The following is a 25,000-nucleotide window of genomic DNA, read 5'->3' as shown; positions in this document are numbered from 1 at the left end:
CTGGGCCAAACACTTCACAGAAGCGAAAGAATTACATCTTCGTCTCTCGTTAAGTGAGGTATTGTTGGTAAGACTTAACTGACAGGTGACGTATGATGTCATTAACTAGGTTTATAACAGTTACCTAAACTGTTCCACGTCATGGAAGTGTGGAAGATTTTTTTTTCTTTAGACTGCACACGTGTATGCATTGCATTCCCAAGCACAGTTTTTGTTATCTCTTCGTTTGTTTGATTATTTGGATTTTTTTTCATCGCGCTATTGTTTGTAAATGCGTTTGAGTACGGAAGTTTTTTCTCTCAAATTGTACTCACGTAACACATGCTTTATGCTCATAGTACACTCCCTCCACTTGTGTACAGTTATATAATTCTATTTTTAGAAACACAAACGTGGGTTCCCTACATTGTTCTAATAAAAAAACATGCCTGTTGTGTACTAACATTCCCTAATATAATCAGTGACGCAATACGTCATTATTACGCGTTATGTGAATGAAGGTGCAGGAGTGATAAGCGTTATCAGTCTTGTATGGAAGGGGTAACAGCGATATCTGTAACAATGCAAACCATCCTTAGGCTCTGAAGTGTTATCGCCTTCCGCCCCTCAATGGGGGGAGTAGACGAGTTGATTTCCTCTGGAAAGAGAACTGAGTAATCACAAGTTCTCGTAGATCGCTTTAGGTATATTGTCCTCGTTCCACATTCAGGTATACACGACCTAAGTATACACTACCTAGTCGCCCCAACGCGACGCGTGATCGTTTGGACTCAGTCTGCACTTGCGTATAGTTTTCGTGATTTTAGATTGTTGCAAAGTGTAGGAATTTTACTATCTAAGTTTCTTTTCAATGTTTAAGGCCTAAGAAAAAAAAAATCCAACCCGTGTCTAGTTTCTTGATACTAGAAATATGTTAGTTATTTCTTTCATAATCTGTAAAGAACTTTAATTTTTTATACCAGCTTCACATAAATATTTCTTTGAAATATAAATTTTTTACATTTCTATAGTGAATTTTAAAGTTTTTGTAAATGAAATAGCATAACTAATTTCTAATTAAAGAAATATATAAGTATTTAAAAGACAATTCACAGGAGTAAATGTAATTTAAAAGATTCCAAGAAAGATAAATAGACGACATAATTTTAAGTTTGTTTTGTATATATATAAGATAAAATGAAATTAAGAAAAGGAGTTGAAATTAGCCCATTTGTGCCTTGTTGACTTTGTAGATTTTATTTTGGCTAACTGAAGACTGAACAGCTGGGCAACATTTTATTCTTTACATATAAACATAAAAAAAAAAACCCACTGAGAAGGGTGGTAGCTTAATGAAGTCATACACCCACCCTACACCCGTCCTATCTGAGCACCTCGTGCATGACGAAGGGTCCTCCCAAACTCCCGCCACAGCACTCAGGGCAGAGTCAAAACAAGATCTGCAAACACGCCACGGGGGGATAAATCCCGTCAAATAGTGGCGCAGTTGATGGATTTTTGTCGTGTTTCGAACCATGCGTTTCTGCTCCTCTGACGTAAGAGGGACCAAGGCCTGAAGAGGCCCTTCCTCGGCCGAGACCCCCTCCCAGGGTCACGCCCCGCGGACGGGATATACGACTCACCTTGCGACTCGACAGTAATTCATCATGTGTGCGACTGTGGGAAAGGCTTAATTTTTTTCTACTCATTCGAAGTTATTTACGTATTAACCTTCAATTTTCAAGAACGAGGTTAGTGAGTGCGAAGAACAATAGAGGAAAAGAGCAAAAGAGAGAAAAGGAGAGAAAGAGAGCGACTTCTGACGACGGGAAAGATGGACTGGCGAACGAGAGCTTCGCTGCTTCCTCTTCTTCTCTTTGTCGCTTCGGGTGAGTATACTCGACTTGCATAGTATACTTGGTATATTTGGTATACTTGGTATATTTGGTGTACTTGGTGTGATTGGTATACATGGTATATCTTGGTCTATTTGGTATTCTGGATATGCTGGGTATGAACATAAGAACATAAGAATAAAGGAGACTGCAAGAGACCATAAGGCCTACACTAGGCAGTTCCGTATCCATCACCACCTGTCGTCCCCATCCATAAAGTTGTCTAATCGTTTTTCAAAATAATGATAGTTTCAGCGCTTACTACATGGTTACTAAGTTTATTCCATTCATCGACCACCCTATTAGTAAACCAATTCTTGCCTATTTCCTTCTTAAATCTAAATTTGTCCAGTTTATACCCATTACTGCGAGTCCTGCCCTGTTGTTTTATTATGATGACCTTGTTTGCATCTCCCTTGTTATAGCCTTTGATCCACTTGAACACTTCTATTAGATCACCCCGCACTCTGCGTCTTTCCAGAGAGTGTAAGTTTAGGTGCCTAAGCCTCTCTTCGTAAGGCAAATTTCCGAGTCCATGTATCATTTTGGTCATTCTTCTCTGTACTGATTCTAGTGAATTTATGTCCATTCTGTAGGACGGAGACCAAAACTGTACCGCATGGTTAAGGATGGGTCTAACTATCGCTAGATAGTATGCTTGGTATAGTATGCTTGGTATGCTTGGTATATCTTGGTCTACTTGTTATATTTGGTGTACTTGGTGTGTTTGGTATTATTGGTATATCTTAGATATATCTTGGTCTACTTGGTATATTTGGTCTACTTGGTATACCGGGTATGCTTGGTATACCCGGTATGCTTGATATGTCTTGGTATATCTTGATCTACTTGTTATATTTTGTGTACATGGTATGCTTGGTATTACTGGTATACCTGGTATTCTTGATATATCTTGGTATGCTTGGTATATTTGGTCTACTTGGTATGCTGAGTATACTTGGTATACCCGGTATGCTTGGTATATCTTGATATATTTTGGTCTGCTTGTTATATTTGGTGTACCTGGTATGCTTGGTATGAATGGTATACATGGTATTCTCGGTATATCTTGGTATGCTTGGTATATTTGGTATACTTGGTATGCTGGGTATGCTTGGTATATCTTGATATATTTTGGTCTGTTTGTTATATTCGGTGTACCTGGTATTCTTGGTACGAATGGTATATATGGTATTATTGGTATATCTTGGTATGCTTGGTATATTTGGTCTACTTGGTATGCTGAGTATGCTTGGTATACCCGGTATGCTTGGTATATCTTGATATATTTTGGTCTGCTTGTTATATTTGGTGTACCTGGTATGCTTGGTATGAATGGTATACATGGTATTCTCGGTATATCTTGGTATGCTTGGTATATTTGGTATACTTGGTATGCTGGGTATGCTTGATATACCCGGTATGCTTGGTATATCTTGATATATTTTGGTCTGCTTGTTATATTTGGTGTACCTGGTATGCTTGGTATGAATGGTATACATGGTATTCTCGGTATATCTTGGTATGCTTGGTATATTTGGTATACTTGGTATGCTGGGTATGCTTGGTATATCTTGATATATTTTGGTCTGTTTGTTATATTCGGTGTACCTGGTATTCTTGGTATGAATGGTAAATATGGTATTCATGGTATATCTTGGTATGTTTGGTCTATATGGTTTCCTTTTATATTCGTGCCAATGCCGCCAAAAGGTTTTATTCACTTGAGGAAAGGACAATGTCGCGTGTGACGTCACAACATGGTGAAACTCCTTCTGTGTTGTGTTGTGTTATGGTACGTTATGTTACGTTATGTTACGTTATATTACGTTACGTTACGTTGTATTGCGTTGTGCTGCCTGGTGCTCCGTCACCCATGAAATGGAGGTCAAATGCAAAACAACAACGACGACGACGACGACGACAACGACAACGACAACGACAACGACAACGACAACGACAATAACAACAACAACAACAACAACAACAACAACAACAACGACAATAACAACAACGTAACAACAACAATGACACCAACGATGACAACAGCGTCAGCAATAGCAGTAACGTGAAAAACGACATCAACTAGACAATAACAATAAATAACCAGAAATTTTTGCTTTGAATCAAATGAAAGAGCATGGCGGCATTTAGGACGGAACCTTCACTGTGTGTCACTGAGTTGGAGTTGATCGTGATAGACCTAATCCCTTGACCTGATAGATTGCCCTTCAACCAAATAAAATCGTATTTTGTGTGTGTGTGTGTGTGTGTGTGTGTGTGTGTGTGTGTGTGTGTGTGTATATGTATATGTACATGTACATGTATATGTATATGTATATGTATATGCACATGTACATGTACATGTACATGTACATGTATATGTACATGTACATGTATATGTATATGTATATGTATATGTATATGTGTATGCATATGTGTATGTGTATGTACATGTATATATATATGCATATGCATATGTATATGTACAGTATATGTATATGTATATGTATATGTATATATGTATATATGTATATGTATATGTGATGTGACCTTACAAACTGGGTTTCGCTGAGGACAGGACCAGAGCTGACGAGACTAGAAGTGCGTCAACTAAACCGGTCATTGGGATGATTTACTTTCGATAAGTTGCTCTATTGCCGTCGATCCCACCCGGAACTTTATGCGGCCATTCTCTCCTGTCCGGGTACGCACAAGGACAAAAATCCTGCCGGATGTCTCCGAGTTCTATTCTATGAATATTACAAAGGATTACAAAGGAGGAGCATGCCGACAGGAGACCTTTTGGTCCATAACTAGGTCGGATGCTAAAAAAAATATATATATATAACAAATAATAATAATAATAATAATAATGATAAATAAATAAATAAATTAATGAATTAATCAATAAATAAGTAAATAAAATAAATGCATAAATAAATAAATATATAAATGAATAAATAAACAAACAGATAAATAGATAAAACAAATAAACAAATATATAGGTAAAATTAGATAATAATCTCTGTTGCAGTATATTCTATATATCATCCTATGCATTATATATATTTCTATACACAATAGGTGTTCTGTTAAGAAAAAAAAAGTTGTCAAAGGAGCTTGTCTGACAGAACTCAGACCTTATGTTCCAGTAATATGATACATGACAAGAAATGAATAGATAAATAAGTAAATATATAAAAAATGAATATAATTAACAAATGAACAAAAGATGAATAAATTAAACAGTTAAATTAGAAGATAATATAATGTTAACTAAATGAAGGTCATTAAAGGACCTACATCTACATCGTATATGATCTACAATATCTACTCTGGCTCAATACCAATATTTACATCGTATATGATCTACAATATCTACTTCTGCTCAATACCAGCCTATTTCATTCAGTCTAGAGTACGTTACCTCAGCAAAACTTTAAGACGACCTCGATTAAGTTAACAGGAGTAGTGAGTGTGGCAGTGTGGAGTAAAGGGGTTTAAAGTTTGACTGTACATTTGTACTTTTTCTTATCTTACTATAGCCAGTCCACACAACAACTATATCGTTCTGATACAGTGACACACTATAATCTATCCACAGCTTGGGGACTTCATTCAGAATTAGGAAAACCCTCAAATCTTAGGCTATGACTAAACACAGAGAAGACTAGATAACTTTATGAATAGGGATGATGGATGGTAAAGGACATGAAACTATCTAGTGTAGGCCTTCTGGTCTCTTGCAGTCTAGCCCATTATTTTGTTCTTGTGTTCACCTCTTCAGTTCGAAGGCTTTAGTGTTCGATGCTGATCTGAAGTCAGGAGATTCTCTTCAGTAGAGGGACATGGCTGAAGCTATTGATGATAAGGATTTCAGTGTCACGCTCATCAGGGGCCAAGTCCCATTCAGAGCAAAGCTTCCTGATACGTGTAGTGGCTGATCTCGTTTCAGTTCAAGTCAATTCCACTTTTTTTTTGGGGGGGGGTGTGAAGTACCACTTCCACAAAGAACGTGGGAGTGATACTTCACCAAAAAAAAAAAAAAAAAAATCCACTCCTCCGACCCACCCTCCTCATCCTCCACCTCCGCTTGTCGCTTACTTATGTTTCCGCCTCTTCGTCCTTATTCTATTATTTTGTTGTTTTTTATCTGGTTTCATTTTATTTGGTTCTATTTTATTTTTGTTTTTATATAGCTTCATTTAATTATGTTTTATTTCACTTGATCTTATCTTATTTTATTTCATTTGACCACATTTATTTTATTTTATCTTATCTTATTTAATTTAATTTAATTCAATTAATTTAATTTAATTTAATTTAATATAATATAATCAATTTTTTTTATTTCATTTTATCATTTTTTATTTTATTTTATTTTATTTTATTTTTCTACTTTATCTTATTTGATTTGATCTTATATTATTTAATTTCATTACTACTATTATAGTTATTATTAATTTTTCCTTTCTTCCATCATTTAGTGGCAGGTAACATGGTGGCCCGCTGTCCGGAGGACTGGATCCATCGTCCGGGGACCGACCAGTGCTTCCGATTCCACGCTTGGGGGTCCCGGTCCTTCATGGGCGCCCGGGACTACTGTCACCTCTACGGGGGACAACTCGTCTCCATCACGGACACTAGCATCAAGGTCAGTGGCGAAACTGAAGGAAGACGAGGAGTCTGTATTTGCTATCATCAACTCTCTTTCAAGACACATCTCCACCAACAATTCTCCACTATGATTTTTTACCTGGAACTCCATACTTCCCGATCAATCCGTCAATTGGTTCATTTCCCACCCTAGCTTACGCACACATACACACACACACACACACACACACACACACACACACACACACACACACACACACACACACACACACACACACACACACCGCGCGCGGATGTTTGGTTATGAATGTATTATATATAATCTGGAATGTAATTTGTGACTCCAAGGCGCATTCATCTCTGATATTCATGGTTGACAGAGAGATATTCGCACACGTATACAGAGGAGAGAGAGAGAGAGAGAGAGAGAGAGAGAGAGAGAGAGAGAGAGAGAGAGAGAGAGAGAGAGAGAGAGAGAGAGAGAGAGAGAGAGAGAGAGAGAGAGAGATAAGTGAGAGAGCAAGATAGATACGAGGACAGACAGACAGGTAGAGAGACAGGCAGACAAATAAGCAGATAAATAGACAGGCAAATAGATAAATGGGTAGATAGACAGATGGACAGATAGTTAGCTCAGTTCTCGATGAAGTTAGATATGTACTCGAACATACGAGTATATACATTCGTAGATACACACACACACACACACACACACACACACACACACACACACACACACACACACACACACACACACACACACACACACACACACACACACACACACACACACACACACACACACACACAAACACACACACTGGATCTAAGACTATTTATGGGGGGAGTACATACTGTCCACTGCAAAAGGTGTCAGTGCTGTGATTTGAGGTCACTGTCAGGAGATATGGTCACAGTGACCTTGCCGATAGTACATGATAAGGAGGTGACATCAGCTTATCAATCCACTTGTGGGCAGGTTACTGATAATTGTTTTTCACAACGTCAGAGGCCCATTTTTTCTTGTCTTTGATCTAATTAGGGGGAATGTCTGTTGAGTAAGGAAGTGAGAAGGCAAGGGGGTAGGGATTAGTGGAGAATGGTTGTATGTGGATGATATTTTGACGCTGTCCAAAGGGATATCTCCCCGTCTTATCTATTTTCCTCATGAGAGGGTAAGGGGCGAGGTCGCTGTGTAAGTGAATCAACCTTGCAGTAGATTACAAAGAAGCATGCCGGAGCATGCCGACAGGAGACCTTTTGGTCCATATCTAGGTCGGATGCGAAAAAAAAAATAATAATAATAAATTAATAAACAAAAACTATAATAATGTAAATAACAAATAAAATACACAAATAAATGCATAGGTATAGTTAGATAATAAAGAAACAGGTAAATAGTAAATAATTAATTGACATATAACTAATAATAAATGAGAATCAAACAGACAAGTGATAACAAAACAAAAACAAATATAAAATAAATTATAATCAATACAGCATCTTGCTTAGGTGTTTATCTAAATCATTCTGTGTCTTGCTGCGTTGCTTCTGATCGAGGCAGTGGGCGGGAGGAAGGGATGACCCTTTATTCAAGAGAAACTATGATAAGAGGGAGACAAGGGTGGTGGATGGGAGTCGGGTAGGAGCGGGTGCCTACCTTGACTTGGCTACCCTCCTTATGAGGGGGAAAAAGCCGTTGTGAAGCACTTGGTTCACAGAAACTCCTCTTGAGGGCAGAAGAGGTAAATTAAGACGAGAGTATCGCCGCCATGTAAACAAAAGGCTTTAGATATTTATCTCTTTATATGTGGCGATATTCTATTCTATTCTTTCTCTTTTAACTTATTCATTTACTTATCTATTTGTTTGTTTATTTATTCATCTATTTATTCATTTGTTCATTTAATAATTCAATAATCTAATCATTTAATAATTCTATCATTTAACCACTTAATCATCTAATCATCTAATGATTTAATGATTTAATGATCTAATGACTTGATAATTCAATAATTTAGCAATTTATCTTTTTTATTTATCATTGTTTTTTCTATCTACTTACTTATTCATATATTTGTGTCTACTTATATGAATTTTAGTTATTCATTCATTTATCTATTTATTCATTTAGTTAATTATCTACCTATTTATTCGTTTTAGGGCTGGTTGGCAATAGAAGTGGCCGAAACACAAGAGCTAGACAAACACGCCCCCATGTGGGTGGGCGCTCGCAAAATGGACAACCAGTGGATTTGGGACGAATCAAACAACGTCATTCTAGATTAATTAATGTAAGTCTGTGGCCTTATATAGTGCTAATGTAATGTAATACAATGTATTATAATGTAATATAATGAAAATGTAATGTAATGTTGTGTAATGTTGGCAACCATGTTTATTGTGTCTCAGCCAATGGGAGGACGGGGGTGATGACAAAGCCGACTGCGCTGCGTTCACAGAAAACGGGAAGCTGATCAAGACAGACTGCTCGGCCAAATTCCACTTTATCTGCCACCGGGACATGAGTAAGTGGGAAGTGGAAAACCCTTAGTAAGGCAATGCCCTGGCAGTTTCGCTAAGCCGCTGTTTTTTGTTTTGTTTTGTTTTTTGCTGACGTTGGTTTAGAAATATATAACTATGTGTATATGGTTATTTGCAAGATAATGGATGAACTTAGTTTGTTGACTTGCTGTTCGTTTATTTTCTTGTCTATTCATTTATTTGTCGATGTGTTTATTTTTTGCTTCGTAAATGTCATATTTACATTTGTACAAGATTTTTCATTTCAATAATTAATCGTCGCAAATTATAAGTCTTCAAGAAATATGCAATTTATTCATTTGTTTATCACTACGAATATTCCAAGTCCCGTTCAGCCCTCTCATTGTCAAGGAAGACAAATGATACGTGTGTAAACATATGTAAGTTTAGAATGTAGAGCAAATTGAGCATGCATGTAGGTACGTGTCCGCAATGCAAATATTAACAGACTTTCAAAATGCTTCGTTATTTTTTCTCCTTTTTTCCTGTGCTTTTCAATATTTGCAGTTACGTTTTCTTTCATTCATTTTTTTCAATATTTGTAAAAGGGACTCAAAAAATATTATTGGAAAAAAAATTGCTTTTTTACAACCATGCCCATCGGCTACTGATTAACAGATGAGCGTCGCATGATTTTGTCAAATTCACATTTGAAAAAAATTACTCACGTGTATTATGAGGTATCTATACGTGCAGTATATACCTCTGCTATAGAATAAGAATTATACACATAAAACCCCGTCTCTCTGCCTTTGTGTGTGTGTGTGTTTACCTAATTATAGTATACAAGAGAGAAAAATGCTCATAGGATCTTGTATCTTATTTTCGAATTTGTCATGTGTGGTTCCAGTTTGCTCTATACCCTTATTTCCAGTTATTGTGTGTGCGTGTGTGTGTGTGTGTGTGTGTGTGTGTGTGTGTGTGTGTGATTCACCATGGTCTTGGATCACATGTTGGAGTCGTGATCGACAGCTATTTCCCTCCCGGAAGAGAGCTCAGAGCTTATATATGACCGATCTATGGGTAATGCTGTGACCTTACACGCACATACACACCCAACTCCCCGCCCACGAGAGTTGGAGTAACAACCCGCAGCGCAGCGATACTGAAATTATTTCAGCCCTGGGTGGGGTTTTGTGTGTGTGTGTGTGTGTGCGTGTGTGTGTGAATACACTCGTGTGTGTTACATGTAACTAAATGTATTTCATTCCTTGCAGACATGCCACTGAGATGCGATTTCCACAACGGTTGGGAGGACGTTCAAGGACACTGCTACAAGGTATGTAAAGAATCTTAACCCATTAAACTCCGATGACAAGATTCCTTGTCATTTGGTCAAATAAAACAAAAAATCATAAAACACCAAAATGTTTGATCAAACACCAGAAAAATATGACGTCAGTCCTCGCAACGAAGCGAGGACTGACGTCATATTTTTCTGGTGTTTGATCAAACATTTTGGTGTTTTATGATTTTTTGTTTTATTTGACCAAATGACAAGGAATCTTGTCATCGGAGTTTAATGGGTTAAGCTCGAAAGCTTCCCCTTTTGTCACTTTCTTCTGGCTAAATGTTGACGATTCTATTCAAGTACTAAGAGAACTCATGTACTGCTCTACTTGAAAGAAAAAAATTAAGAGATACATTGTGAATTCAAGTAAAATTTAAACTAGTCTAAAAGATGAAATGCTTTATTGATTTTTTTTCTTATGTTTCTTATGCTCTGTCTCCTTCTCCTTCTTCTTTTTCGTCTTCGTCTTCTTCTTACTCTTCCTCCTCCTCCTCTTCTTCGTCTTCTTCTTACTCTTCCTCCTCCTCCTCCTCCTCCTCTTCGTCTTCTTCTTACTCTTCCTCCTCCTCCTCCTCTTCTTCTTCGTCTTCTTCTTACTCTTCCTCCTCCTCCTCCTTCTCCTCTTCTTCGTCTTCTTCTTACTCTTCCTCCTCCTCCTCCTCTTTTTCGTCTTACTCTTCCTCTTCCTCCTCCTCTTCTTCTTCTTCTTCTTCTTCATCTTCCTCCCTTTCTTCTTCTTCTTCTTTTCATTCTCCTTCTCCTGATTTTGATTCTTTTTTTGGCTGGTCTTTCAGTCCAAATACCCCGCCGACGGCTTCAACGACGCCCTGGTCCAGTGCGCTCTGGACGACGCCTACCTGGTGGTCATCGACAGCGTCGCCGAGAATCAGTTCGTCTTCGACGTGGCGCACGGGGACTACGAAAGCGTCTGGATCGGACTGACAGAAGAGGTGGGTCGGTTGCGTGGGATGGCGGGGCTGCCCCAACGTTCGGAGCACCAGGGTCTGCTGAGAACCTCTGACAGAAGAGGTGGGTCGGTTGCGTGGGATGGCGGGGCTGGCCCAACGTTCGGAGCACCAGGGTCTGCCGAGGGACTTCTTTAGGAAAGGGTTTGGTTTGTCGAAGGCCACTGGCTCTTCTGTCCTTAGAGGCGGTGTAGTAACGAAGAGATAGAGTTTGGGAAACAGAGATTTGTGGAAAGTAATGGACGAGAACATAGGATGGTGGGCGAGGTAGCATTCAACTCGATACATATTAAGAAACTCGCTCAATTTAAATAAGAACACCTGAAGAATTCTAGAATAGGAGCTTAAAACATGCACGGATGCAATAGTTACTTACGAAAAGTATGAACCAATGATGTGGTTCAAGGAAGTCACAATTGTTTTAGTTTTATACATTTTCTTATAATCAGCCACAAACGCAGGATCATCCGCATATAACAGTTAATCTACTTCTGACTTATATACAAGCTTACCAATTCTAAGCCTATGCTAAGCGTGGATTCTTTTAGCTCTCTTTCTCTCCACGCTAACCTCCCCTATCACTAAAAGTTTCCCAAACACAGTAACGGTGGTATTCTTAAAAAAAAAAAAAAAAAAAAAAAAAACTTTCCTCATACAAATCTTTCCTTTTATAAATCTTATATGAATCCTTGGAAGGGAAAGATTTCTGATTACGGTGGTATTCTTAAAAAAATATTTCCTTATACAAATTTTTCCTTCTATAAATCTTATATAAATCCTTGGGAAGGAAATATTTTCTTTTAAGAATACCACCGTAAGTTCCCACAAGCCCCCATGAAAGGCTCGCCAGCCTCGACCACCACTGACTTAATACTGCAAGGATTCCCGTTAATGGACATTTGTAGCAATTTGATGTAACATACTTAAGATGACATACTCTTGCTTCTTCCATACGTCGATGGGTATTGACTATATACGTGGGCAGTGTATTCAGAGAACCACGAATATTTTGTAAATACCTGATTTTTTGGTCCCATGGCTATGCATTACGTCTGTTACTTTTTGGTGTAGGGTATAAATCAAATAAAGAAAGAAAAAAAAACACGCCATTGATGCGCACACTGATCAACCATGGCGTCATCACACAACCCAAGGTCACTAACCTTCACCGATTTCGACGCTTCACCAATATCCTTCTACTTCTTATAAAAGATGTTTAAAAAGATGGACCCGATTTCAGTGCAGGATATTTCTTGATAGCAACATGGGACAATTACACAAATAGCTACAAATTGTTTAGTGGGCTATCAAGTTTTGTTAGCCACTTTATACGTCCTACACCTGCTTTACGAGCAACATCACACAGCCCCAGGTCACTAACCCTCACCAACTTCGACGCTTTACCAATACCTTTTTAATTATTTCTATAATGAAAATGATAATTTTCATTTGGAGTACTTAAAGATATATATTTTCGTAGGTTTAAATGTGTAATTTACAGTAGTCTACTTGCCTATTGTACATCATGAGCATATAATGTTTATCATTCATTTTCAATCTGTGTAACTTCAGACACATGCAGGAGAGTGGTCATGGGTATATCCACAAGATCCGAACAGCAACTATACCAACTGGAGCCCAGATGCGAGCATGTAAGTAGTTCACCTGGCCTCACCTTTGTCACCAGATATGGTTGTCCTTGGTTCAAACGTTCAGGTGAATCATGAAGATCGGCAATGAATTTCTGTTCCGAACGCTTTCTACCGCTTGGCCGACAGATGGCGTTGTTTACATGTTTTGTTTTCGTTTGGTTCGTGGTCACAGCTAAGGCAAGAGGACCAAAGCCACATCTTTGCTCTAAGTGTGACATTCAGCTGATTAGAATAGTTTGGTGTCAACAGGAACAAAATTTGTAAATCGTGCCAATGGGACGTAATGGTTAATATTTTTTTCATGAAAGTGACAGTTGCCGACAAGACTGACGAGTTAAACACCATACGAGGATGGAGCCTTTATTTGTACGACGTTTCGCTTATTACAGCTTTTTCAAGCATATGTATCTCAACTTGTACTTGAAAAAGCTGTAATAAGCGAAACGTCGTACAAATAAAGGCTCCGTCCTCAAATGGTGTTTAACTCGTCAATAGTTAATCAGTCATGGATAAAAGTGATTGAGAAGAATGACATGGTTAATTAACGTCTTGGGAATGAAAGGTTTAGTAAAAAATAAATTGATAAAGTGAGAATTAAATTTTAAATGAAAAAATAAGAATGTAGATAAAAAGACGAATCAAATGCTGACCTCGTCTTGACCTGAGATAAATATTTGACGTAAAAAATCGAAGAGCCGTCGTAGCGAATAGATCATCAACAAAGCCAAAATGGCGTCTGAACTTCTTGAATTTCTTTCTTTCTTTATTCATTAATTTATTTTATTACATTTATGAAATTTTAATGACTTTATCTTTATGTTCATCTTCATTTTATCAATTTCATTTCCATTTCATCTTACTTTTTCAACTTTTCTTTTTGCCTTTGAAGGGATATGGATGGGTTTGGAGCAGCGGCGATCAGCAAATACGAAGAGGGGAAATGGTCAAGTGAGAAAATATCTGAGGAATTAAACTACGTTTGTGAAAAGCCACAAGGTAACTATATACAGAACAAGGTTAGGATCAATTGTAGACCCCCCCTCCCCACACACACACACCCGCGTTTAGGGTGGAGATTGTAAAATTGATTGTTGCTGGGGTGGACATTCTACAGTTGATTATGGGTCTTGATATACGAGTATAGCCTAACCTAACTTGACCTAACCTAACCTAACCTAGCCTAACCTAAACTATCCTAACCTAAACTAACCTAACCTAACCTAACCTAACCTAACCTGACTTGACCTAACCTGACCTAACCTGACCTAACCTGACCTGACCTATCCTATCCTAGCCTAACTTAACCTAACTTAAGTTTACCTAACCTAACATTCTACAATTGATTATGGTTCGTGATATATAACCTAACCTGACCTGACCTGACCTAACCTAACCTAACCTAACCTGACCTAACCGAACCGAACCTAATCTAACCAAACCAAACCAAACCAAACCAAACCAAACCTAGCCTATGTTAGTTACGGTGGAGGGTCTACAGTTGATCAGTGGGTGTGTGGGTGTGAAATTCTACAATTGAGTGTAATTGGGGCGAAGATTCTACAGTTGACCTTAAGGTTGTTTTAACGGAGCATAGTTGATGTTGTCATAGAGTATAGTGTATCGGCGTATCTATCCTAATTGAGCTTATTTTACTTGCTGAAGTTAACTATGTTTGAAACCTAAATCTCGTTTGAATTGCAGTTATAAGCTAACACACACACACACGGCTCGGTGGCGGATTGGTAAAGCACTGGCCTCACAAGCCAGAGAACCGGGGTTCGATTCCCCGGTCGGGCGGAGATAAGTTGGGTTTGTCTCCTTTCACGTGTAGCCCCTGTTCACCTAGCAGCGAGTAGGTACGGGACGTTAGTCAAGGAGTTGTGACCTTGCTGTCCCGGTGTGTGGTGTGTGAGTGGTCTCAGACCTACCCAGAGATCGGCTAATAAGGAGCTCTGAGCTCACTGCCGTAGGGTGGTGTCTGGCTGTCTCGACAGAGACTGCAGCAGATCCAAGGTGAATACATACACACACACACACATTGTGTTGCTGTTGACGTGAGGGTACTTTTATGAGCGTAAGCGTGCATTTGACCCTCCCTCCCTGCCTGCTTGCCCTTCCGACCTCAGGTACTTGCGCCACCGGATGGAAGGAGTTCGAGGAGCACTGCTACTACTTCAACACGGAGGACGTGGACGAGGTGACGTGGGAGACGGCCAACGCCACCTGCAGCAGCGTCGGGGCCTACCTCGTCATCGTCGGCTCGATCTCGGAGGACGCCTTCATCCGGACCACCATGGCCGAGACAGAAACGCTCTGGCTCGGGCTCAGCAGTGAGTCCAATTTTGCTTTTTTTTCTATTTTGTTTATTACATGTTATTCATTCTTTCAATTGATCTATTTATCTTTTTTGTTATAATTATTTTGTTGATTTTATTTTCTATTTGCATTTTATCTTGTATGTATTTAGGAAGGACGGGAGAGGACAGAAGATAAGGGTGAATGGAGAAGGGTTGTGTATGGATGATGCTGTGATGCATGAGGGGGGAGTGGGTGGGGGATGGGGAGTGAGGGAGTATGTATGAGAAATAAATTGACGCAGCCCGAAGGGTTTTCTCCCCGTCTTCTCCTTTTCTGTATGAGGGGACAGAGAGGGGCGGGGGGGTCGCCGAATTAATGAAGCGGCCTTGCTGTGAATGTGCTGTGTCTTGCGACACTGCAACTGACCCAGGGCAGTGGACACGATGCAGGGATGACCCGTCATCCAGGAGGTGCCAAGATAAGTGGGAGGGAAGAGGGTGGAGGGGAGTGGAATATGTAGAGGGATTGAATGGGTGGGAGTGGTTTCTATGCCTTTGTCCTCTGGCTACCTCCCGTGTAAGGGGGAAAAAGCCTTTAGTATATGTATGTATGTATTTATGAAAATTTATGGGCATCATTAAGTCTTCTTTACTTTTATTACTTTTATTTTTATTTGTTTAATCAATTTCGTATATTTATTTCATCTATTCATTTATTTTATCTATTCACTTTTATCGTTATAGTTTTTCATTTATTTTGTATTCTATTTGTATTTTGTCATATGTAGGTCTCGATTGTCGTTTTCCATTTGTGTCGGATTTTCATATATTTCTTCTGGCTAATATACTCGAAAGTCTTTTCTATTTTCTCTCTCTCTCTCTCTCTCTCTCTCTCTCTCTCTCTCTCTCTCTCTCTCTCTCTCTCTCTCTCTCTCTCTCTCTCTCTCTCTCTATGTGATTCACTATGGTCTTTAAATCACGTGTTGGACTCTTGATCGACAACTATTTCCCTCCCGGAAGAGAGCTCAGAGCTCGTATGACCGATCTATATATGTGTGTGTGTATGTGTGTATGTGTGTATGTGTGTGTGTATTAACCTCGGATCTGCTGCAGTCTCTGTCGAGACAGCCAGACACCACCCTACGGCAGTGAGCTCAGAGCTCATTATTTGCCGATCTCTGGATATGTCTGAGACCACTCACACACCACACACCGGGACAGCAAGGTCACAACTCCTTGACTAACATACCCGTGTGTGTGTGTGTGTGTGTGTGTGTGTGTGTGTGTGTGTGTGTGTGTGTGTGTGTGTGTGTGTGTGTGTGTGTGTGTGTGTGTGTGTGTGTGTGTGTACGTGTACATGTGCGTGTCACTCCCTCGGTAGCGAAGGCATAAAGATGGAGTTTCCTTCTTCGCCAGGCGTTCCTCACGACGCCTTCTATTGGATTGACGGGACCACGACGGACGAATTCACCCAAATGAACGCTGACGTCGCACAGACCGCTCTGGATTCGGACGACAGGAAGTGTGCCTACCTCCGTACAACAGGCAAGTCAAAAAAGATTGAAAAATCACCATTTCTAATCCTATAATGACACGAGAAAAGGGTTGAGATTTGTCAAGACAGGGAAGATTGGTTTATGTACACACGCGTACATGTACACAGGTACACAGGCACACACACGAGCACAGCCACAAGAACAAAGGGTGGAGTATATAGACAGAGGCTTCATAAATTTTAAGCTTATTATGAGACAGAAAACTCCGAGAGTTGTTCATTTTGTGCATACTGCGATGAGATAGATGTTTGTGTATATCTGTGTCTGTGTTTGTGTTTGTGAATATATACACTTATGCAACAGAAAAGACGGTAAGGGAACATGGATCAGGAACACTATATTACTGACGTTTCGACTATAAGAAGATTTGTTGTTCGAAACGTTAGTAGTATAGTCTTCCCGATCCAGCACGTGGTTTCCAACCACATTTTCCAGTCAACTGTCTCATCTCTAAATAACTTGTGTCACCCTGTTCCTTCAGAATCCGATCATTCAATCTCGGAATGGATACCAGTTACCTGCGAGGAGACACGCCACTACGTCTGTGAAGCTGCCATCGAGGATCCAATTACCATGATCCCTCCTCAAGGTATTCTATACTCTATTGTCATATGAAAAAATCCCACTGTCGGAGAAAGTAAACGTGACAAGAATAGAATTAACTGTATATTTCGACCACTATCTGTGATCCTCTTCTGTCGGAGAAAGTAAACGTGAGAAGAAAAGAATTAACTGTATATTTCGACCACTATCTGTGGCCCTCTCCTGCTGAAGAGGACCACAGAGAGTGGTCGAAATATACAGTTAAAACTATACTTCTCACGTTTAGTTTCTCCGACAGTGGGATTTTTTCATCTTACCTATGTGTCACGACATAGTCCCTCTCTCATATTGTCATATGTCATACTCAGCCCTGCAATATCATGACTATACCACGTTATATTTCGTTAGGGATGATCCATTTCAAAACTCAGAATGTGGTTACGATAAAGAAAAGTATCAGCTTAAGGTTAGTAGTGTCTAGTTTGACCATTGCGTTGCATTGAAGTGATAGTCTATCAAGTGAAGTTCCTGGATCCATCTGAACTCTTGACTAAGGTGATGATGGCTCCTCAGTCTAATAAAGTCTTCATGTACTAATTAGAATTGTATCTATAGAGGACGCTACCCTCCCAAAGGCAATATTATTTGTCTTGCATTTCCTGTACCATGCAAAAGTCACACATTGATCTCCTTCTATTCTTCTGCCTTCACATGAACCTGTGTAGTCTTGTATATGCATTTTTCATTGACAAGAAGAAGAAAACACGTAAGTCCGATGGTCCAGATGGTTTGTCCTTTATCGATGAATTCGGTCTCAGGGTCCAGTGATCAAGTGAAGAGAATCGTCCTTAGTTTTGTCTTGAATTTTTTACCGAGACCGAGATGGCAAGACAACGGAGTGTGAGGAATCCAGTCAAGGATCTTCCCAGTACCGAGTCTTCTCTGCTTCAGAAGCTCTGCTCCATGACCTCTTCTGTGTTTCTTCATCCTCGTTCTCCTCTTTCCAGACGGGTACTACTGCCCCAAGGACTGGCATGAGTATAGAGGACACTGTTACGGGTTTGGATCAGAGGAGGAGACTTGGACGACCGCGAGATTGAAGTGCCAGGAATCGGGCGGAGACCTCGCATCCATCACAACGTGGCAAGAACAGGATTTCATCCACCGTACGTAACTGAAGGTGGTTCCTCTTACGCTGAAATAAAATCATATAGAAAATTATGTTGTAAAACTAACTAAAGTGAAGGATCTCGTCAAGCCATCCTCTCTTGACAAAGTAATGGTGGAGAAGACGGTGAATACGCGACGTTACAAGATCTATGGGTTTTCTGTCATTTTTTCCTCGAAAATGCGACGGTGCCAGATCTGTGAATTTTTTCAAACTTTTTTTGAAAATGCGACGCTGCCACATGGTGAAACGTCGTACTAATATTACCACATTTCATAAAAAAAAAATCAGACATTGTATAGTTATAAACACCGCATCATTAGTATAAATAATGTTTCAGTCTTTGTTGTTGTAATCGTGATGAGTCAACATTTCACTGTATTTTCGACTAAAGACATACCATTATAAACGTACAACTCTATCGATCCTCTGGACTCAGTAATGCATCATTTAAGCTTAGCAAAGCACTTAGATATTTAGGCAGTGAGTGTTCTTTTAACAAACTGGATATTTGTGTTATTTGCATCAACAGATCTGAAATACATAAATTCTATCGATCCTCGCCCCAAAGTAATGTACAATTCAAGCTGAGCAAAGCATTTAGTTATACGTGTACTAAGACATTTATTTTGTATCATTTTTGTTTATTTGTTTTGTTATCATTTGTCTGTTTGTTTATTAATATTTGCTTGATTCATAATTTTATTATTAATTATATGTCAATTTATTATTATCTACTATTTACCTATTTGTTTATTATATAACTATACCTATGCGTTTATTTAGTTATTTTATCTATTGTTACTTATATTATTATATTTATATTTATTTATGTATTTGTTTATCATTATTATATATTTTTTCGCATCCGACCTAGTTATGGAACAAAAGGTCTCCTGTCGGCATGCTCGGCCTTTGTAATCCTTTATAACTAAATGACCTGATTTGAGACCTTCTTGTGGTTAAGTTAGTGACACCTACCCCAGGATCAACACTTGTTTTTGTCATTCCAGTGAAGAGCAGTGACGACAGCTGGATTGGCTTAAATGATCGTGAGGAGGAAGGAAAATACTCCTGGAGCGACGGTACAAAAGTGAACATTTTAAACTGGGATTCGGGTACGTTGCTTTCTATCTTCATATATACCGTGCCCTTCCAATAGATCTTTCAAGGAGGAGCGGTGTCTGTGTTCTATTAGCGAAAGACTATTTCCGTTGCTAGCTTGTAGTAGTAGTGGAGCTAATAGTAAGGAGGAGGAAGATGAAAAGGAAAAGGGAGATGAAGATGAGGAGAAGGAGGAGGAAGAAGATGATGAGGATGATAATGAGAAGGAGGAGGAGGAGAAGGAGAGGGAAAAGGGAGAAGATGAGAAGGAGGAGGAAGATGATGATGATAATGAGAAGAAGAGGAGGAGGAGGAGGATGGGGAAGAGGAGGAGGATGAAGGGAGGAGGAGGAGGATGGGAGGAAGAGGAGGAGGAGGAGAGGAAGAAGAAGAGGAATAGGAGGAGGAGGAGGAGGGGGGAGAGGAAGAAGAGGAGGAGGGGCTGTCCTCGGGTGTCGAGTCTCCTTATTTGAAAATCATAAACAACTCTTTTGGAAAAAAAAATCTTGTTCTTCACTCAAGGCGAACCAAGTAAGGGGGACTCCAACTGTGTGGAGCAGAAATATTCGAGTGGCAAATGGAACGACGTAGATTGTAACGAGAAGAAGACGTATATTTGCAAAAGACACGCTTCTGCAACATCCCTAGTCCCCGTCACGCCTTCTCCAACTCCGCCTGGGAGCAGTGAGTACTAAGCATTATGCACGTGGTGAAATATGTGTTTATACATGTAAAAATTCGATTCGAATGTTATTTAACGTACATACACTTACACACACACACACACACACACACACACACACACACACACACACACACACACACACACACACACACACACACACACACACACACACACATATATATATATATATGGGAATGGAGGGGGAAACACGGGTCTTTATCTGAATATCGAGTTTATTCCTGACCGGTTTCGCTTACAATAGCTTCTTCAGAAGAAGCTATTGTAAGCGAAACCGGTCAGGAATAAACTCGATATTCAGATAAAGACCCGTGTTTCCCCCTCCACCTTTCCCATAATTTGTCCCAATGTCTCTACATATATATATATATATATATATATATATATATATACATACATATATATATATATACATATATATATATATACATATATATATATTTATATATATATATTGTGGAGACATTATGGCAAGTTGAGAAAGGTGGATCAAGAAGTTTATTACGAACAAACTCGGACTTAGATCCGTGTATTTTTCATCCACCTCTTTTAACTTTATGTGTATGTCTATGTACATATCTTCTACCGATCCTATCCATTTTCATATTCAGAGAACTGCGGCTGGAACTGGATCGAAAACCAAGTGACTGGCGAGTGCTACAGATTTTACACCGACCGGCAACTCTCCTTCCAAGATGCAAACAGCTATTGTAAAGAAGTGGGTTACCACAGCGAGATTCCTTCGTCCCTGGTCACGATCAACAGTGCGCAGGAATCTCTGTTCCTTGAAAGTAAGTTATGAAGGGTTTCGATGGTTACATTACACATAGTAGTGTCCAAATCTATTGACCCTCTCACACTTAGTATTACATCAACCCTGTGCTTAGTATAGCACTTGGTCCACTCGTCGAAAGGGCTAAATGGGGTATCACACTGGGCTACTTTTCCTTCAACATTCTACCTCCGACCTCTATTTGAGTAACTAGAATATGACTTCGCTTACAAAAATCTAGATCTCTCTAAGAACATTCCAACAGTATGTCTTACGTTAGTATAGACTCTCTTAGTTCATCATTCAGTTTTGTTGTATATGACGGAAAGTTGATTTGATATTTGGAGATTTGAAAAATAAAATATTTAAACCGAAATCATCTTTACTCAAACAAATTCTCAACTGTCGGAGCTGGTGAAGCCCGTGGAAGCCCAGTGTGATAACCCTTTGACGGGGAAAACCAAAATCCAATGCCCTTCAGGAGGTGCAGCCCTGAAGGGCTGACACTCGGTCACCGGGCTGGGACCAAGATCTCTCTATATCAACTTTAGTTGTATTTCTTACACTTTTTCACACATGGGGAGCTGACCATGTGTGACTCCTCTCCTCTCCATACAACTCTCAGCCATTGATAAAGAAACCGTCCCAAACTCACACGACACAGACAATAGGTCAAAGTCTGTCCCCAGGGAGATCTATGGGAGTTTCTTAGGACCGTTGCCAGCCATTGTGGGACTGCGGGTTTTCCACATGGTGGGGACTTGTGGCAACGATTCACAACAAGGACCGTGAGGTCATAGTGTGGCGAACGCTCATGCCTCAATACCCGCTGAAGGGTTTCGATGGTCACATTACACGTAGTAGTGTCCAAATCAATTGACCCTCTCACACTTAGTATTGCATCAACCCTATGCTTAGTAAAGCATTTGGGTGATGTTTAGACAGTGAGGGCACTTTAGACATTCGAGTGTCCTGCCTGAGTGTGGGAAGGGGAGCCGTGAGGTTCATGACGTGAATGAAAATTTAAGGACATTTTACATCCTTTGTGTCCTTGTGTCCTCACAAAGACCTTTTGGCGTGTTGGGGCGATGCGACTCTTGCCGGGCGAGGCTGATTGTTCCTGGCACCCCTTTTGATAGTCAAATGCAAACAAGATTAGCTTACTGAGTGGAGTCTCAGTGACTCAATGATTTCATCGAAACGGTACATATGAGGATCCTTAAGATCTCTCCTCAACTGAATAGATATGTCTGGTTAACTAACGACGATCTTGTTAAATTAGAAGGCTCCGTGATGGAGGTGGTCCTTTACCTCCTTAGAACGTGGCTCCCTTGAGAAGCTTTGTTCTGGCTAATAAAAAGACGATTTTAGTTAAGTAGGGGAGCTTCTGTTAACAGTATGGTGCCGTATCTTTGGTCACCCCTAACAACCTCCTTAGTCTTTTCTAATGGCCACTATAGTCTTCCCTACCGGCCATTATAGTCTTTCCCAACAACTAATATAGTTTTTCATAACGACCAATATAGCCTCCCCCCAACGACCCCTGTAGCATCCCCTGACGATCTTTATAGTTTTCCCGAACGATCAACTAAATCTTTTCTAATGCTCCTGTCACGCCTTGACGATTTAGTCAGCGTATACCGACATATCAAAACTGCTCCTAAACGCTGGCATACGTTTAACTTTCTTTTTCAATTTTTGACGTATACATAGTGCATTCATAACGAGTTGGACGTATACATAACGTGTTAGTAACTTGTATATAACGCTTTGATAACTTAAAAATAACTTATACCAACAAATGGCTAGAATGTTGTCAACGTTCACGACTTATGCATAGCGTGCGGCAACATATTCCCGACGATCATGTGTCATGGCCTATAAAGTTGCAGCTCGTCTATTCAAATCATAACTGGTTATTGATGCCAAACTACCGTCGCCTCCCGATACATGATCTCACCCAGTTCCTCCTCCGTTCACCTCTCTCCCTACCTCTGTACGCAATTTGTAGTGTCAAATCGATTAAGGTCATGCTAACGTGAGAGGACATCCAGTAGGTATTCTCGTCTCAGCTTTGGCGGATCCCCCCTCTCTCAGTCTGAGAGAGGAGAGTGAGAGGTAGGAAGAGAGGGAGAGAGGGAGCGAGAGAGAACTAGAACTTGGGGGGCTAGGGAGTGGCTGAGATAAGGAGCGAAGGAATAGGAGAGGGATTGGTTGATGGAGGGTTCTAGGGAGCAAGGGAGTCTTGCGGAGTACTGAGGGCTTCCTCTTATGAATCCCATTTTACTCATATATACCCTAATTCCCCTAAACGTTGTTGTCAATACGCCATTATACGGTAACAGTAAGTTAGAAACACGTGCATTAGGTTCTGTTGTCTGAAACATGTCAAATACCTATACATACGTCAATACGCATTGGGGATAAGTTCGATATAAGTTACACGCAAGTTCAAAGCACGGTACTCATGGGTTGAGAATAAGTTTTGGGTAAGATAGACACTATCTCGACGTATTTTGACTTATGAGTAACTTACAAGAAACGTGTGCGAATGACCACTTAACAAACCTACTATTATGGAGAGACGAGCGGGTGATCTAATAGAGGTGTTCAAGTGCATTAAAGGCTTTAACAAAGGTGACGCAAACAAGGTCATCATATTAAGAAAACAGGGCAGGACTCGCAGTAATAGATTTGAATTGGAAAATTTTAGATTTAAGAAGGAAATAGGCAAGAAGTGGTTTACCAACAAAGTGGTCAACGAATGGAATAGACATAGTAACTATCGGTTGCTTTAAGAAAAGGGTAGACAACTTTATGGATGGGGATGACAAGTGGTAATGGACATGGAACTGCCTAGTGTAGGCCTTACGGTCTTCTGCAGTCTCGTTCATCCTTACGTTCTTTTGTTTTTATGGCTCGTGTATGCGACATACACTGACATACGTCGAAAAATATTGTTCCTACACAAACATTTTCGACAACCTCGCCATACTACGATGTGTATCAGTGTGCTTCAGCGTGTTTATACAAAAGTTACAAATAGCTTGTTCACCATACGCCAGCTTATTTGCCCTTTTTTGTATATTGGCATACGCTGGTTAAATCGTCAAAGTGTGACAGGGTTATATAACGATTTCTAGATTTTCCCTAACGACATCTATAATCTTTCCTAACAACCCTTTAACGACAAACAGTTTGATTTCTTACATTATTTCTTATCTTATCACATTTTTTTCTCAAATACTTGTTTACTGATTTCAGCTCAACTCAGCATGCTGCACATCAGTGATCCCACCCTTTGGATTGGCCTTCAGAACGATAGAGATGGAATGCGTTGGGTGGATGGGAGTGTCGCTCCTTACACAAACTGGAACGAAAACGAACCTAACAAATACTACTCCGAAAACTGTATTGGTACGTAAACAAATAAACTGTCGTGTTTCGTTCATGAGCTGACTACACTGCGACTTTTGATCGAGTTTCGAATCGTTGATAAGACATAAATTCCTTCATTAACTTCTATTCTACTTTGAGAAATGTTTTGTGTATCTTCTAAGTTCTTCTTATTCCTTTTTCCTTTCTTCCTCTTATTCTTTTTTCCTTTCCATACTCTTCTTCTTCGTTCTTCCTCTCCCTTTCCCTCTCCCTTTCCCTCTCCCTTTCCTTCTCTCTCTCCTTCTCTCTCTCTCTATCCCTCTCTCTCTCCCTCTCTCTCTCCCTCTCTCTCTCCCTCTCCCTCTCCCTCCCCCTCTTCCTCTCCTTCTCCTTCTCCTCCTCCTCCTTCTCCTTCTCCCTCTTTTTCCTTGTCCTCCTTATCCTCCTCTTCCTCCTCCTTCTCCTTCTCCCTCTTTTTCCTTGTCCTCCTTATCCTCCTCTTCCTCCTATTATTCTTTCTCTTCTTCCTCTTC

At 39.9% G+C, this 25,000-nt stretch overlaps 2 protein-coding genes across 8 annotated transcripts in view; both read left to right on the top strand.

Annotated features, from left to right (window-relative positions):
• Positions 1 to 626: 626 nt before the first annotated feature.
• On the top strand, positions 627 to 8,783 carry LOC143020739 (uncharacterized). Of its 3 annotated transcripts, none has more exons than XM_076177458.1 (4): positions 627 to 709; positions 1,725 to 1,868; positions 6,365 to 6,531; positions 8,658 to 8,783. In XM_076177458.1, the coding sequence occupies exons 2-4, from the start codon at positions 1,814 to 1,816 to the stop codon at positions 8,781 to 8,783; spliced, it is 348 nt and encodes a 115-aa protein (XP_076033573.1). In that variant the 5' UTR covers positions 627 to 709; positions 1,725 to 1,813. The 3 variants fall into 3 exon arrangements, with proteins under 3 accessions (XP_076033573.1, XP_076033574.1, XP_076033575.1); XM_076177459.1 differs by having other exon boundaries at positions 691 to 819; XM_076177460.1 differs by lacking the exon at positions 627 to 709 and adding an exon at positions 741 to 785.
• Positions 8,784 to 8,912: 129 nt separating this feature from the next.
• The window catches only part of LOC143020738 (macrophage mannose receptor 1-like), a 143,351-nt gene continuing 127,263 nt past the window's right edge, over positions 8,913 to 25,000 (top strand). For all 5 annotated transcript variants that reach the window (XM_076177457.1, XM_076177456.1, XM_076177455.1 and 2 more), the window contains exons 1-13: positions 8,913 to 9,022; positions 10,256 to 10,317; positions 11,124 to 11,279; positions 12,867 to 12,946; positions 13,836 to 13,942; positions 15,073 to 15,276; positions 16,660 to 16,788; positions 17,281 to 17,388; positions 18,350 to 18,508; positions 19,524 to 19,628; positions 20,137 to 20,298; positions 20,929 to 21,108; positions 24,354 to 24,506. In XM_076177457.1, the coding sequence (XP_076033572.1) occupies positions 9,019 to 9,022; positions 10,256 to 10,317; positions 11,124 to 11,279; positions 12,867 to 12,946; positions 13,836 to 13,942; positions 15,073 to 15,276; positions 16,660 to 16,788; positions 17,281 to 17,388; positions 18,350 to 18,508; positions 19,524 to 19,628; positions 20,137 to 20,298; positions 20,929 to 21,108; positions 24,354 to 24,506 (1,609 nt within the window). In that variant the 5' untranslated portion in view covers positions 8,913 to 9,018. The remainder of the gene's footprint in view (positions 9,023 to 10,255; positions 10,318 to 11,123; positions 11,280 to 12,866; positions 12,947 to 13,835; positions 13,943 to 15,072; positions 15,277 to 16,659; positions 16,789 to 17,280; positions 17,389 to 18,349; positions 18,509 to 19,523; positions 19,629 to 20,136; positions 20,299 to 20,928; positions 21,109 to 24,353; positions 24,507 to 25,000) is intronic.

This window comes from Oratosquilla oratoria, chromosome 40 (genome assembly GCF_046742065.1).
Source record: "Oratosquilla oratoria isolate Oo_2021 chromosome 40, ASM4674206v1, whole genome shotgun sequence".
NCBI lineage: Eukaryota > Metazoa > Arthropoda > Malacostraca > Stomatopoda > Squillidae > Oratosquilla > Oratosquilla oratoria.
The sequence above is the reverse complement of the archived record's forward strand: the minus strand, read 5'-3'. Positions and strand labels throughout refer to the sequence as shown.

What these genes read in the sequence shown, in the direction of transcription:
- LOC143020739 (XM_076177458.1), top strand. Translation starts at nt 1,814, where the DNA reads ATGGACTGGCGAACGAGAGCTTCGCTGCTTCCTCTTCTTCTCTTTGTC. An exon ending in TCTTCTCTTTGTCGCTTCGG is followed by an intron (nt 1,869 to 6,364) that starts GTGAGTATACTC and finishes TCCATCATTTAG; the next exon opens with TGGCAGGTAACATGGTGGCC. An exon ending in TCACGGACACTAGCATCAAG is followed by an intron (nt 6,532 to 8,657) that starts GTCAGTGGCGAA and finishes TATTCGTTTTAG; the next exon opens with GGCTGGTTGGCAATAGAAGT.